Consider the following 16,786-nt stretch of genomic DNA (forward strand, 5'->3'; position numbering starts at 1 on the left):
ACTTTTCTTGATGGAATTGAACAATTGGATATCTTAAGGCCAGCTTCCAGAAATAAGCTTTGATCAAGTTTTGATATGGTATATCTGAATTCTATCCACCCCCACTGCCTTCTCCATAACTATTCACACTCTAACCAGCAGTGGAACATCATTTGCAGAGACGGGATGAATCGGTAATGTTGGGCTGTGAAATGTGCTTGTCCCCAGAGGTCCCATCACATGCTCAGTTTGGCTTTCACTATGCAGCAGCCAATCATTACAGGAAAAACTGTTACTCTTCCTAATCTTAAGTAACTTTGATTTTACCCTCTCATCATGAAATAAGACCTACTTAGTTATACAGAAGGGAGTTTAAGATAAAGGAAAATAAGGAATGTTAAAAAAGAGTAGAAATGCTATCCAAGGAAAGAGAGAGAGAAAGAGATACAGATTAACGCAGGGTGAATTTAGACCAGAATGCCTTAATACAGATGTTCAGTAAAGCTAAATCTAATTATCATTGAAAATCCTCCCCTCCCTTTAAAATATCTCCAACACTATGTTAAGAAAGAGAGAGAGAGAGAGAGAGAAACTTCTTCTTCCAACCTTGTTCAAGATTTTGCCCTCCCCCATACTCTTTATTCTGTTGTGGGCATGGAATGTGATTTTTCTTATTGAAAGTTAAAAAACAACAAATATTTGAAATCTGCTGGGAACACACATGCATAAAAAGATAGTGAATTTGGGGGAAAGAGTTCTAAACTCAGAGTAAAAGGCTAGGTTCTAATTATCTGAAGATGGCAAATTGCTGGCTTTGTAGGATGGATGAATAGATAGATGATTGATTGATAGATGATAGATAGATAGATAGATAGATAGATAGATAGATAGATAGATAATGGATGAGGCCCAAACCTATAATATGCTACTTCATTTTGCTGTGGGTTTGCAGACAAGTCTAGTTTAACTTCTTTATTGCAGTCTTCCCCTCAACACACTGCAAGAGACAATGTTATTATCAGGCTACAGAACAGAAGGTGGATTTATATAGCCCCTTCTCCAATCACACCATTTGGAAGATATCTAAGTCCTTTGGATTTACAATTAGAGAATGAGCAGAAACCTCTATAACAAATAGTACAGAAAGAGACCAAGATTCAATAATTATACCCAGTTAGGTCTCAGTGACTGTTTTACCTAAAATGATAATGGCTAGCAACTTTTTCTCTCAAGATAGATGTGTGCCTAAAAGCCAGGTACAGTGTGGTAGGTGATTCAAAGATAGGATGAATACTCTCTTTCCCCCCAGGACATCATGATATATTTATCTTCTTTGAAGACCAAGCACTCGCTTGGCAGTTTGCTTTGGCAGCAGAGCTTTCTGAGAGAGAGAGAGAGAAAGTGTTGACAGAGTGGTCACATTTCTCATCTTTTTGTCAGCTCTGTTAGTAAATTCAAGATTTAAATTTGCAATAAAGTATAGAACTTTATAGAACACAATGTAAATGTCAAAATAGACACCAGGAAAAATTATTTTTGCTTCTACAGCCCTATCACAAAGGCAATCTCAGATTTAATAGTTATTCCAAAAGAAATGGGAGCATAAAGCTTCATTGTAAAACACAATACTCTAACAAATGGTGGAAGGCTTGCAATTTCATTGCAAAGAGAGAACATAGTACTTCTTTGCCAAATATGTGGCCAATCATATTTAATTGAAGCTATTATTCCAGTGAGGAGAAATAACAATTTGACTTCTAGGGAGTTTTAATTGACAGTATTGTAATATTTGTGCAATGTATATCCACTACAAGAATAAAAGAAGCTTTTACAATTGCATACTGAAAAATGAAAGTATCAATAAAAGTTCTGTAAATCCTGGAAATAATAATATCACAATATAGCTAGCTAAAGAACAATTTTCTTCACTAGATTCACATAGCTTAGAGAAAAATAATTTTCACAGAAATATACTCATCATCTCTTTCCCTAACCCATCTTTTGCAATTTTCCTCATTTCCTCTGTATTCCACTATTTCATCATCTCATTATTAAGAAGCAAAACATAGAGGCATTTTTGCATTTTGCACTACAGTCTTTTGTTTGAAATTTAATGGGTCATGAGTTCTGCAGTCCTTGGGAAGATAGTGGTTTTTTTTTTAAAAAAAGGGATTTTTAGCTATTATATACTTGAAGCCATCTGCTTAATATGTCATTTTCTACCATTACTATAAAGGTGTGGAAAGTGTTATTTCACTTTGACTTCACCAACAAACACTTCAACATGCATTAGTTTTTTCCCATAAGAACCATCACTCAAGAAATATCAGTTGAATGCATAGAAACATGGCACTGTGCTAGGTAATGTGGAGGATACAAAGGTAATAGACACCTGTATCTGACAACATTCTAGTAGGAAAAGGAGACTTACACAAAATGTTTATATAGTTTCACTACAGAGGGAGATGTGTCCTAAAAGTCATGCAGGAAAGAAACTGTGAGATGAATTTCAATAGAAGAAATCAATATGAGCTCCATACAGGGGTTTTATTATAAGGGAGTAGAATCTTCACCTCAGTTAAGGTAGAATGTCCTTAGGGGAAAAGCAAAAAAAGTTCAGGACACACAGGGAGAATCCATCTAATTTGAAGTATAGACTGTATGAAGGGAGGCAGTAGGTGACAAGTTTAGAAAAACATGTAGAAGCCAAAATAACAAAATTATTTAACATCAGATAAGGCAGTTTGAATTTTATTTTATAGGCAATAGGCAATAGGGCATCACTGAAAATTTTGAACAAGAAAGTAATCTAATCACAATTGTACTCAGGATAGAGTGGATTAAATAAGGAATGGAACTGATATTAGAAATAAAAATTAGGCATAAGGCACAGAGAAGGTAATCACCTCCTGAGCTAGAATAATTTATATTTTCATTTCTGCTTAACACCACGTCTTGGATTTCCTGGATTTTACTAAGAATATATATATATATATATTCACATTAAGATAAAACTATGATCAATAATGTTTCTTTTTTAATTTCAGATTTTTCATTATTCATATACTGCTTCATATGTGATTTACAACATACACACTAGGTAAGTTCTTTGATTTTCTGGTTTTCATGAGCAATTGTGTTACTAAATTGTTGGTGTAGATTTCAGTTTGTTCATGTAAAAATGTTCACATTTTTTCAAGGGAAGTTTGGGAGTTAAATCCTCCGGAAGTAGAGGACTCCGTCTTGCAGTACGCGGCCTGGGGTGTCCAAGGGCAGCAGCTGGTAAGCGCAGGCATTGGTATGCACTGAACACTACCAATCATGGTCTTACGGAAGATGTTTACTGAAACTTAGGAAAGGACTTAGGAAAACATAAAGTTTTGTAGGGCAAGTTTTCCTATGGTTTTTTTCCAAAGTTCTTTATATCTTTTATCTAATATTCCAACTTAAGAATACATTAAATGATACTAGTATTATTTTATCAGTTAATAAAGACAAAAGTTTGTTAAGTAATATATGATTAAACTGCTGGTTTGTAGTGAAACCTAGAAGAGATCCAAGGTTACTAGAACCTTGTACTGAGTAATTTCCCTTACATAATATTGTCAGTTTTCATGAAAAATTCAAAATAAAGATTATTTTTTCTTAAAGCATTGTTCAGGGTAAAAATTTAGATGGAATTATTTAATATTCTCTTAAGAGAGGATTTTTACTTTTATTTTTATTTTGAAATAATTACAAACTCAAAAAGATAATTATTGATGTATAAAGCAGTTTGAGCAATTTTATATGTGTGTGTGTGTGTGTGTGTGTGTGTGTGTGTGTGTGTGTATATATATATTTTTTTTTTAGGCAAATACACATATATAGTTTTAGGCAAAGTCTTGCTCTGTCATCCAGGCTGGAGTGAGATCTTGGCTCACTGTAACCTCTGCCTCCCAGGTTCAAGCGATTCTTGTGCCTCAGCCTCCCGAGTACCTGGGATTACAGGCACATGCTACCGCACCTGGCTAAGTTTTGTATTTTTAGTAGAGACAGGGTTTCACCATGTTGGCCAGGCTGATTTCAAACTCCTGACCTCAAGCGATCCACCCACCTAGGCCTCCCAAAGTGATGGGATTACATATATGAGTCAGTGAGCCCGGCCTGCAATATTATATTCTTGTACATATCTCATGGTGGCCATGTAAAGCCTTTCTCAAGGGAATACTGCTCAGGGAGTAGTATTGCTTACTATCATGTGCATGCTCAGATGTATGGAGCATCACCAAACTGATTTCTAGGTTATTTGTTAAGGGTGTTTACACCTACCAGCAACAATGAGAGAGTTCCCTTTGTTCCATATCCTTGCCAACTCCTATTTCCCCAGACTTCTAAGTAACTACCCAAATGATTATACAAAATGGTATTTTGTTACAGTTTTATTAATATTTAGTATTTCCTTGAATTCTAATAAGCTAGAGCAACTTTTCATATCGTTACTGGCAATTTGTATTTTCTCATATGTGAAATGTCTATTCATATATTTATCCATTCACATTTTTTATTCTTTTTTTAATTAAAAAGAACCCCTTATATGTTCTGGATATTAATACATTATTGGGTCTATCTTCATCCAGTTTTTGGATTTACTTCTCGCTCTCTTAATGGATTCATTTCCACAAACAGATTTTTTTAATAAATGTAGTCTGATTTATCAAATACGTGATTTCTACTTTTTGTTATTTATGAAATCTTTATAATGGAATAATACTTCTCTAGAATTTTTCAAGTGGGCCTTCCATGTATAGGTTCTTGATCCATCCATCTGAAATTGCTTTTTTTGGTATGGTATTAAATCTCTGTCCATTTTTTAATTTTTTAATTTTTAATTTTTTTTGAGATGGAGTCTGGCTCTGTCGCCCAGGCTGGAGTACAGTGGCGCGATCTCGGCTCACTGCAAGCTCCGCCTCCCGGGTTCAGGCCATTCTCCTGCCTCAGTGTCCCGAGTAGCTGGGACTACAGGCGCCCGCCGCCATGCTCGGCTAATTTTTTTTTTTTTTTTTTTGTATTTTTACAAAATACAAAAAGGTGGGGTTTCACCGTGTTAGCCGAGATGGTCTCGATCTCCTGACCTTGTGATCCGCTCGCCTTGGCCTCCCAAAGTGCTGGGATTACAAGCGTGAGCCACCGCGCCTGGCCATCTCTGTCCCTTTTTATATATGTTTCATATGGCCAACAATTGTCCTGAAACCTTTTATTGACCACTTCATTCTGTAACTACTCCTCTGCAGTGTTACAGTGTTATGCTCCACATATGCATGAGTCTTCTTCTGGCTCTCTTTTTTTCCAGGTGGTTTGTCTATTAATGTGCTAAGACAACAGTGCCTTAATTAAAGTAAGCTTTACTCTCTGACAAGGCAGTTTCTTATGCTGACTTCGACTCTTCTTGACTTTTTAGCCTTTCATATTAATGTCACAATTGTCTTTCATGTTACATGCCCATTTTCAGAATTTTGAATACACTATTTTGAATCTATATGTCTATTTTGGGAAATTAACATCTTAGTGATACTGAATCTTCATATCTACAAACATTTAATATATGTATTTAGTTATTTAAGACTCTTAATAGCTCAGTCAAATTTTACAATTTCATATCTAAAAATTTGCAATTTATCATTTTGGTCACTCTTTTAAGTGCTTGTATTTCTTATTTAAAAAATGTTTGCTACTGGCAAATAGAAAGGTGCTCAAAGTATTTATTTGTTTATTTTATATATTTATTTATTTTATATATATATCAACATTGCTACACACAATTATAAATTCCAAATAATTCTGTGTAGACTATTACACTTTTTATTAATAATGACATTTTTCTTTTCCATTTCAATTTTTATAATTTCTACGTTGTTAAAATCCTTCTGCACTTGTTAACCTATGAATGTAACTAGGTATTGTAGGGATTTTTGTTTTTGCTGGGATACTAAAAAATTGATTCTATCATGGTTACTGGATTAAGTTTTACAATTATTTTTACTTAGTTTTAGTTAGTGACCGCAATTGATGAGACATGCTTAATGGCTTAGGATTTTTTCGAAATGCTTTTTATGTGATAGATAATTTTATATATTTTCTATGTGACAGGTACAATGTTCTATATGTGCCTACTGGATCAATCTTAATAATTATGTTTCTAAGAGTTATATGTTCTTACTAATGACAGTGGATATGTGATTGTTTTTCTTTAGTTGTCTGTCAATTTTGCATTATATAATTTGAACTATGTTGTAAAGAGTGAGGAATTTATAAAAGGATAAATACATCTTTCTATTGAATTCAAATTTTTTATACCTTAATCAATATATTTACCTTATTTACCTTTAATAATCCTAATTGGCCAATCCTCATTCTAACTTTTAACTAGCTTTTTAATGTAGTTTAGAATCCTCTAGGTTTTTTTAAAATTTTGAATTGCCGTTTTCAGGTGGTTGGGCTGAGTTAAGTTTTTAATTTCCTGCAAGCCTCAATTTCCTCATCTATAAATAGAAATATGTACACTATCATATCATTGTGATAATTATTTTGGAAAATGTGACTATTTTTCATAATAAGGTGCACATTACTATTATTTATATCCTATTTTAGAAATCTGAATGCATATTTCTTAAGCTTATTAGTGAAATAGAGTAATTATAATAGATATTTCTTATCACAAGAAGGCTACAGAATAATACACTCTTGCTAAATAAGGTTTCCTTTCATCGGAAAATAATCTGGACCCTCAAATATTCAAAGAAATCCTACCAGCAACCCTGCATTCACTATCCTTTCCACAATAAATTGTCGAATAATTGAGTAAATCATGATGATGAAAATAGGTTCGTGATTTAAAATGCAAAATGTATGCAATTGTCCAGATACCATAGATTATGGACATTATATTTGCTTTTATCTTGTAGATATTTAGATAAATTAGCAAACAATGCATTTAATCTACCGTCATAGAACTCTCTGTAAATCCATCCCACTATGATATTTCTGAAAAGTGGCAGCCAAATTTGCATAGAATATGGTAAATATGAATGTGCCAGGTTTGGTTTAGATAAGGCATGTAATCAATGAAACATTCATGGACAGTGGTGAGTGGACACCAATAACTGGCAGGCGCTCTCATCCTTCCTGTTCCACTCTGATGTTGTAAACAATAGAGTTGGTCCATTGGGCCAGAGCAACTTTGGAACAAACAGAATTCCAGAACACAGAAATCCAAGACAACTTCACCTTTTGTACAAAATACTGTCCAGTATTTTAGAAAAAGTGGACAGTATTTTGGAAAATGTTTTACACTTTGGTTGGTTTTAAATGACCCTCTTATTCTTTATACTTGAGGGAAACCAACACATATGACAAAATAATAGCACTTTGATACACTCAAGGAAATAGTATTAATTGTATTCATTTTCTTTATTTGTTATTGATTTCTTTATTTGTTATTTGTTATTATTTTTAATATATTTAAGAAAATTATGAAAATACTAAAAATGTATAAAAATTATAGCTTCCCTGTTTGAAGCCATATTGCACGTGATTATGTCCTGGTTCTACTGCTGTTGATCTTGAGAACATTATTTAATCTTGATATGCCTTACTATTTTCACCTTTAAAATGGTAGTGCTTTATCAATAGTGCTATTCTAATGTTTAATGTATGAATACAGCTCTAAAGCATTTTGAATAGTATCTGGCCTATAACAAGCGTTTTGTAGGTGTTCACTTTTACTATTATTAAAAAATCTGTTTTCATGTGAATTTAAACACCTCAGGGAATTTTAGGGTAACTAGTTTTGTGGAGAGTTAATCTTCAGTTTTCTGTAATGTCATTTTTCAAACTCCTTTGGGGAATTCTTAGAGAAATTTCATATTTATCAAGTTTATCTTTTGAGTGCATGCAAACATAAATTTAAAAAAGTAAAGGACATACTTCTACAAATGACCAATGGTTCGTTTCATATGAGTATGGCATGCTTTGTCAATATTTGAAGCCATTAGCAAACTCAGCAATATGATTTTATTAGAGGTGAGTCATTACAATACTTTAATTAGTTTTGCGTTAAATAAATTATAGAACCTTGTAGTGTTTACTAACTAAAGATAATTAATTATCCTTCATTTTCAGCTTCTAATCTTATTTGCTGTAAAAGAAATTCCTGGTTTTATAGAAGAGAGGCAAGGGATTGATATAATTTACTGATGAAGAGGATCTAAGTTAGAACTCAGAATATTGAGGAGAAGTTTCAGTAGCACTAAGTGTGAGTAAAGGCAATTTAGATGTGTCAAAATTTATGGAAAAATGAACCTGAAGCAATAAAGAGTGTATGATTTGGAGAAGGTGGTGAGTAGACCACTTTAGCCGTAATAAATGTTTTATTGAAAAGAAATGGTTTGGGAAGAGGAATCTGGGAATTACGATGGAAGGAGAAGCACCAGGAATCTGTTTTTCCATCCAGATAACAATTGCTACAGTAGACAGGTAACTATTGAGAACTCTAGTCTATTGAAAGTATGTAAATTTTGTCAGAAGGCTTGAATGAAAGTTTGTGGTTAATTTTAGTTGACTTGAACACTTAGCTCAGAGGCAGCTACCTATCTTTGACCCCCAGCCCCATGGCAGGTGTTCCTGGAGCATGCATGCATCTTGCAGGAACCAGGATGGACAGTAAGGGCCCTGTGATGCAAGTAAGTGATGCTTAGTATTCTTATTGCTTATTGCCCCTTCTCATTATGAAATTGAAGATATGCTATGAGAAAGGCAGCTATTGTTTCACATCCTTACACCCTTATAACAAGCTCCTCTCCCTCCAGCTGAAGTGAATTCTAAGATGGTTAAAAGGCCAGTGCCTTTTCCTACTCTTCATTTTCCTCTTTTTAGAGGGATGTCAGCCATTAAAGATTAAGATATTCAAAGGCAACTGAATATTTGGGACAAATTAGCAAGTCACCGTACATGCACAGGGAAAGATGCAGGCTTACAAAAGTCCTGAGAAGACTTGTTTTCACCTAAGGCTGATCCTCAGCATAAAGACAGTCTACAACAATTACAAAAGAACCAACATAACAAAACAAAAGCAAAAACATAAAATAGCAAACCATGGGAAATGGGAATGTATTAGTCCATTCTCATGCGGCTAACAAAGACAAGCCTGAGACTGGGTAATTTATAGAGGAAACAGGTTTAATGGACTCACAGTTCCACATAGCTGGGAAAGCCTCAAAATCATGGTAGGAGGCAAAGGAAGAGCAAAGTCACGTCTTACATGGCAGTGGGCTGGAGGGCATGTGCAACTGCCCTTTATAAACCATCAGATCTCATGAGACTTATTCACTATCATGAGAATAGCTTGAGAAAAACCTGCCCCCATGATTCAATTACCTCCCACCAGGTCCCTACCATGACATGTGGGAATTATTAAAATTTAAGATGCAATTTCAGTAGGGACACAGAGCTAAATTCTATCAGGGAAGATTCTGATCTCCTGAGATACCAAAATTATTACATTAAAATGTCTGATTTTCAACAATAAAAAAATTACAAAGGATACAAAGCAATAAGGAAGTATGGCCAATTCAAAGGGATAAAAGACCCAACATCAAGAAGTAATGGAAGTCACGGAAAATATGAAAACATGATGTATGAACAAAATGGAAGTGCCAATGGGGAGAGAGAGAGAGAGAGAGAGAGAGAGAGAGAGAGAGAGAGAGAGAGTGAACCTAAAAGACTCCAAATAAAAAATGCTAGATCAAAAGGTTACAATAACTGAAATAACGGTTTTACTAGAGAGTCAAGATATACTTGAGCAGGCAGAAGAATGAAACTGAAGATAAGACAAGTGAAATGATTGAGTATTAGAAACATAAAAAATAAAAGACTGAAGAAAAATAAACAGAACCTAAGGGACCTGTGTAGTACCATCAAATGCGGCAACATATGGATTGTGGGAATGTTAGAAGTAGAAGACGGAGATAAAGGGGTAGAAAAAAATTCTAAAAAATTAACAGCCCTAAATTTGATGAAAGTCATTGGTATAAATAACTAAGAGCTCAAAAAGAAATCCAAAGGGGATGAACTCAGAGACCCAAACCAAGACAAGTTATAATCAAACTGTTGAAAGACAAAGACAAAGAGAATTTTGAAAGCAACCTGAGAGAGGCTGCTTGTCACAAACAATGTATCCTTATCAGCAGATTTCTCATCAGAAACATAAGAAGCCACAAGGCAGTGGGCTGATGTGTTCAAAATTCTAAAAGAAAAACAAAACAAATCAAAACCTGTTAACCAAAAATTTTCTATCTGGCAAAACTGTCTTTCAAAAGCAAGGAAGAAATTAAGACATTCTCAAATAAAGAAAACTTGACAAGAGTTACCACTAGACCTGCCTTGCAAGAATGATTAGTGGGAGTCCAGTAGGTTGAAATGCAAGTACAATAGGTAGTAACTTGAAGTCTTATAAAGAAATAAAGATGCCAGTAAATGTAAATACATGGGCAATTATAGAAATGTATGTTATTGTGACAATGATTCGTAACTGCACTTTTTGTTTTCTACTTAATTTAAAATGCTAGCATATTTAAAATTTTTAGTCTAAAAGCTAATATTATTTTAACTTTAATTTGCATTTCACATTTTGTTTTAGACATAATTTAAGAGACTAATGCCTTAAATATCTATTAGTTAATACCTTTGGATGTACAATATACAAATACGTAAGTTTGTGACTTCAATAACTGAGGGAAATGAGGATGAAACTATACATGAGCAACGTTTTTGAATGTTATTAAAGTTCAACTTGTATAAATTCAAACTAGCACTATAACTTTAGGATGTTACATGTAACTGCCATGGAAACAACAAAGAAAATAATAAATATACACAAAAGGAAGGAAATGAGAATGGAATTAAAACATTCTACTACAAAAAAATTAACTAAACTCAAATAAGATAGTAATGTGGAAAACGAGGGCCATAAAAGATAAGGGATATAGAAAAGAAATAGAAGAATCACAAAAGCAAGTTATTCCTTATTGGTAATTACTTTAAATATAAATTGATTAAATTCTCCAGTTAAAAGATCGAAACTGAGAAGATAAATTTTAAAATATAACGTGATTTGGCCGGGCGCGGTGGCTCAAGCCTGTAATCCCAGCACTTTGGGAGGCCGAGACGGGCGGATCACGAGGTCAGGAGATCGAGACCATCCTGGTTAATATGGTGAAACCCCGTCTCTACTAAAAAGTACAAAAAACTAGCCGGGCAAGGTGGCGGGCGCCTGTAGTCCCAGCTACTTGGGAGGCTGAGGCAGGAGAATGGCGTGAACCCGGGAGGCGGAGCTTGCAGTGAGCTGAGATCTGGCCACTGCACTCCAGCCTGGGCGACAGAGCGAAACTCCGTCTCAAAAAAAAAAAAAAAAAAAAAAAAAAATATATATATATATATATATATATATGTATATATATAACGTGATTCAACTACATACTCTCTATAAGAAACTCACTTTAGATACAAAGACACAAATAAGCTGAAAATAAAAGAATGGAAAAAGATATTTCATGCCAACAGTAAGCAAAATAAAATAGGGGTTGCTATACTAGCATAAAAGTAGACATTAAATCATGAACAGTTTTGAGAGACAAATAAATCAATACAGTAAGAAGATATAACAATTCAAACATTTATATACCTAACCAAAATATATAAAACTAAAAATGAATATAATTGAAGGGAATATATATATATATTTTTTTCTATCGTAATAGTTGGTGATTTCAACACCATATTCTCAATAATGGCTAGAAAAAACAGACAGAAGATAATCAAGAAAATCGAGGATTTAAAAAACACAATAAGCCAACTAGACTTAACAGATGTATACAGAACACTCAACACAGCAACAGCATACACGTTCTTTCAAGGGCATATGAGAAATTCTTCAGGATGGATCATATATTTTGCCACCTATTAAGTCTCAATGACTTTTTAAAAATTATCACACAAAAGATCTTCTCTGACCACAATGGGATAACGTTAGAAATCAGTAACAAAAGGAAAACTGAAAAATTTATACATTTGTGGAAATTAGAAAACATACTTTCAAACAATGAATGAGTTAAATAAAACATTACAGGAAAATTAGAAAATACTTAGAGATGAAGTAACATGAAAGCACAACATATCAAAATGTATGAGATGCAGCATAAACAGTGTGAGTGGGAAGTAGCTATATATACTTACTACTGTGGAATTAATGGTGTTCCCACAAAATTTATATGTTGAAGCCCTAACCTCCGATGAGACTTTGTTGGTTTTTTGGAGATAAATGTTTTAGGAGGTAATTAAGGCTGTACAAGATCATGAGTGATGCTTTAATCCAACAGGACTGGTGGGTTAATAAGCAGAGGAAGATCTCTCTTCCACTTCTTCTCTTGCTCTTGCTCTCACTCTCACTCTCACTCTTGCTCTTTGTCTCTCTGTACATACTCAAAGGAAAAGTCATGTGAGGGCAAAGCTGCCATCTGCAAGCCAATCAGAGGGCTCTCACCAAAAACTGAAACATGTTGGAACCCTAATCTTGGATTCTTTCGCCTCCAGCACTGTAAATAAATATATTTCTGTTACAGGCTGCATTGTCTTTGCTATTTTGTTATGGAAGCCTGAGAGGATTAAGATACTTACATTAGAAAGCAAAAAAGATCTCAAATCAACAACCTAATTTTACAACTGAAGGTACTCGAATTAGAAAACTAAACCTAAAGATAGTAGATATAAACAAAGTAGGGAATTGAAAAACAGAGAAAATCACTAAAATCAAAAGTTGATTCTTCAGAAAAATCAACGAAATTGACAAACCTTTAGTTAGCTTGACTAAAAGAAAAAAAAAAAGAGAGAGAGAAGACTCAGATTCCTAAAATCAGATTGAAAGTGGGGATATTATGACCGTTTCTACAGAAATGTAAAGGATTATAATAGTACTATGAACAATTGTACACCAGTTTATACTGGATAACCTAGATGAAATGAAGATAGTCCCAAAAACGCAAAACTTCATAATAGAATCATGAAGAAATAGAAAATATGAATTTTCTATTTCTGAATAGGCTTACACTTAATATGGATATTAAATCAGTAATCAAAAACCCCCTGGCCAAAAATGTTCTGGAACTGATGGCTTCATGGGTGAATTCTACTAAACATTTTTAAGAAAACCTAATACCAAGGCCGAGGCAGGTGGATCACCTGAGGTCAGGAGTTTGAGGCCAGCCTGGTCAACATGGTGAAACGCTGTCTCTACTAAAAATACAAAGATTAGCCGGGTGTGTTGTTGGACGCCTGTAATTAGCTAGCTACTCAGGAGGCTGAGGCAAGAGAATCACTTGAAGCTGGGAGGCAGAGGTTGCAGTGAGTCGAGATTGTGCCACTGCAGTCCTGCCTGGATGACAGAGTGAGACTTTATCTAATAAAGAAAAACAAACAAATCAATATTTCTCAAACTTCTCCAAAAAGTCAAAGAGGAGAGAACACTTCTTAACCCATTATATGCCAGCATTTTGTAGCAAATCTATACATGCTACAAAAAACTTATAGATCAATTTTTCTTATGAACATTTGTGTAAATATTCTCAACAAAATATTAATACAACAAATTCAACTGTGTAAAAGATTATACAACATAGCTAACTAGGATTCATTCTTGAAATGTAAGGATCGTTCAATATATAAAAACCTGATCAATGTAATTGTATTTGTCCATTCTCACATCACTATAAAGAAATATCTGAGGATGGGTAATTTATAAAGAAAAGAGGTTTAGTTGGCTCACAGTTCTGCGGGTTGTACAGAAAACATGGCTGGGAAGGCCTCAGGAAACTTTTGCTCACGGCAGAAAGGAAAGCTGGAACAGGCATCTTCATGTGTCTAGAGCAGGAGGAAGGGGGTGGGAGTTAGCACACACTTTTAAACAAACAGATCTTGTGAGAACTCACTCATTATCCTGAGAATAGCACAAAAGTGATGGTACTAACCATTCATGAGAAACCCACTGCCATGATTTAATCACCTCCCAGCAGGCCCCTCCTCCAACTTTGGGGAATACATTTAACATGAGATTTGAGTGAGGACATAGATTCAAACCATTTCAGTAATATACTACATTAATGAAATTAAAGAAAGAATCACATAATCATCCCAACTGATACTGAATAAGCATTTGAAAAAATTTAACACCCTTATATGATTAAAAAAAAAAAAAAACACTCAACAAACTAGAAATAGGAGAAAAGTACCTCAACAGAATAAATGTCATCTTATATGCAAAATGAACAGTGATCATTATACTTCATGGACAAAGACTGAAAGTATTTTCTTTGAGATAAGAAACAAGGCAAGGATCCTTGGTTTTGACACTTGTATTCACAACAGTACTGGAAGTCCTAGCAAAAGCAATTAAGCAAACAAAAAAATAAAATGAATTCAAATAGAAAAAATAAAATTATTTCTATTTACAGATTATATAATTTTATTTCTTTAAAAGCCTAGGGTCCACACACACACTCAGTCTTTTAGAACTAATAAACACATTCAGCAAAGTACTAGCATAAAAAGTCAACACAGATAAATCATATAAATTTGTAAGTCTGTATGATAACTGTGGGCAATCTGAAAGGAATTAAGAAAATAATATTATTGACAATAGCACGAAGAAGGATACAATACTAAGAAATTAACTTAGTCAAATTGATGAAAGATTCATACAATGAAAGCTATAAAATATGTCTGAAAAAAATTAAATGACACATAATAAGTGTAAAGACATACCATGTTTATGAATTGGAAGATGTAATCTTGTTATGATGTCAATATGCCCAACACAATCTACAGATTCAATTCTGTCCCTACCAAAATCCAAATAATGTCTTTTGTGCAAATATAGAAAAGCCTATCCTAAAATTCATATGAAATTTCATAGGACTTTGAGTATCCAAAACGTTCCTAAAAAAGAAGAAAGTTGGAGTTTTGAAATCACTACTGATTTCAAAACTTACTACAATGTATAGAATTCAAAATAGTGTGACATAAATTATCTGTGCTGGTACAAAGACAGTGATATAGAGCAATGGAAAAGAAGAGAAAGTCCAAAACTATCACATTTATGATCAAATGAAGGTGCCAAATCATTGAATCAGGAAAAGACTATCTTTTTTAAACAACAGATGCTAGAAAAACTGGATATCCACATACATAAAAAATAAACTCTTACCTAATACCACACTCAAAACTTAACTAAGGTTGGATCAAATATCTCAGCATAAGATCTAAAAGTATAAAACTTTTAGAAGAAAATATAAGGCAGAAGTTTGAAGATATTGGAAGGAATAAATGAACTGAATCGTTTTGCAATGCTTTCTTGGATATGACACAAAAGACACAGGATATTAAAAAAGGACAAATTCTATTTTATCAAAATTTAAAACTTTTGTGCATCAATAACACTATCAATGGAGTAAAAAGGCAACCTGTGGAATGGGAGAAAATATTTGCAAATCACTTATCTAAGAAGAGGTTAATATAGAGGAATTTTATATTACAGAAATAAAGTATACAGGAGTTCTAATATAGAGGGATTCTAAAACTTAATAAAAAGAAAGCAACCTGATTCAAAATAGGCAATGAACTTAGATATCAAAGAAAATATGTAAATGGCCAATAAGTTCATCAAAATACCAATTCCTATGGAAAGAAGTTTGATCTTAATATGAAGTTGAGCCTTAGGAATTTACCATTTTCAGTAGATAAACACTATTGAATGTAGATGCTTTAATATCATTCCATCGCAATAAGTAGCAAAATTTAAGTTAAAGTGAGCTACTGTTTCATATCTATATGATCATCAAAAGTTTAAGTCTGATAATACCATTTACTAGTGAGAATACCATTTACTAGTACACAATAGGGACATGCATATCCTGCCAAAGGATGACTAGTGACACAATGACCTTGAAGAACAAGGTCAATTTCCTTGTTCTTCAAGGTCAAGTTTGCAGAACTTAGTCGAGTTAAAGAAGTCCACCTCTAATCCTCATAAAGTGCTGATGGGCATGTAAAATGGTACAGCCTCTTTGGAAAACAGTCTGGTATCTCCTCAAACAATTAAACATAAAGTTATATGATCCAGCAATTCCATTCCTAGGTATATGCCTAAGAGTCCACGCAAACTTTGTACACAAATGTCCACAGCAGAATTATTCATAGTAACCAAAAGGTGAGGAAGAAGACAAATGCCTACCAACAAATGAATGGATAAACAAAATATGGTATATTCAAACAATGAAATTATTCATACAATGAAATTATTCGGCCATAAGAAGAAATGAAGCACTGATATGTGCTACAGCTTGGGTGAACCTTAAAAACATGCTAAGTGAAAGGAGCCAGTCTTCTTTCAGAAGTCATATATGATTTCATTTATGTGAAAGTCCAGAATGAGGAAGTCTGCAGGACAGAAAGGAGATTAGTGGTTACTTACAGTTGGAAGGATTGAGGGATCAGTGAGTGATAGCTAAAGTATACAGGACTTCTTTTTGAGGTAATGCAAATTTTATAAAATTAACCATGATAATAACTGTGCACAACTGAGAATACAATACAAACTATAAATCTGTAATTTTTAATGGGTGACTTGGTTGATATGCGAAGAATAGGTGTTTTTTTAAAGAAAGAACTGGTAAGTCTTACAACAGGAAGAATATTTTAGGCATTCAGTTGAAAAGGTACG

General features: G+C 33.7%; 1 protein-coding gene across 4 annotated transcripts in view; it reads left to right on the forward strand.

The window, feature by feature from the left end:
• Nucleotides 1-16,786, forward strand: part of DPP10 (dipeptidyl peptidase like 10) — a 1,406,192-nt gene that overhangs the window by 1,255,709 nt on the left and 133,697 nt on the right. For all 4 annotated transcript variants that reach the window (XM_050751763.1, XM_050751761.1, XM_050751764.1 and 1 more), the window contains 2 exons: nt 3,027-3,079; nt 3,180-3,261. In XM_050751763.1, the coding sequence (XP_050607720.1) occupies nt 3,027-3,079; nt 3,180-3,261 (135 nt within the window). The remainder of the gene's footprint in view (nt 1-3,026; nt 3,080-3,179; nt 3,262-16,786) is intronic.

This window comes from Macaca thibetana, chromosome 12, assembly GCF_024542745.1.
Source record: "Macaca thibetana thibetana isolate TM-01 chromosome 12, ASM2454274v1, whole genome shotgun sequence".
Classification (NCBI taxonomy): Eukaryota; Metazoa; Chordata; class Mammalia; order Primates; family Cercopithecidae; genus Macaca; species Macaca thibetana.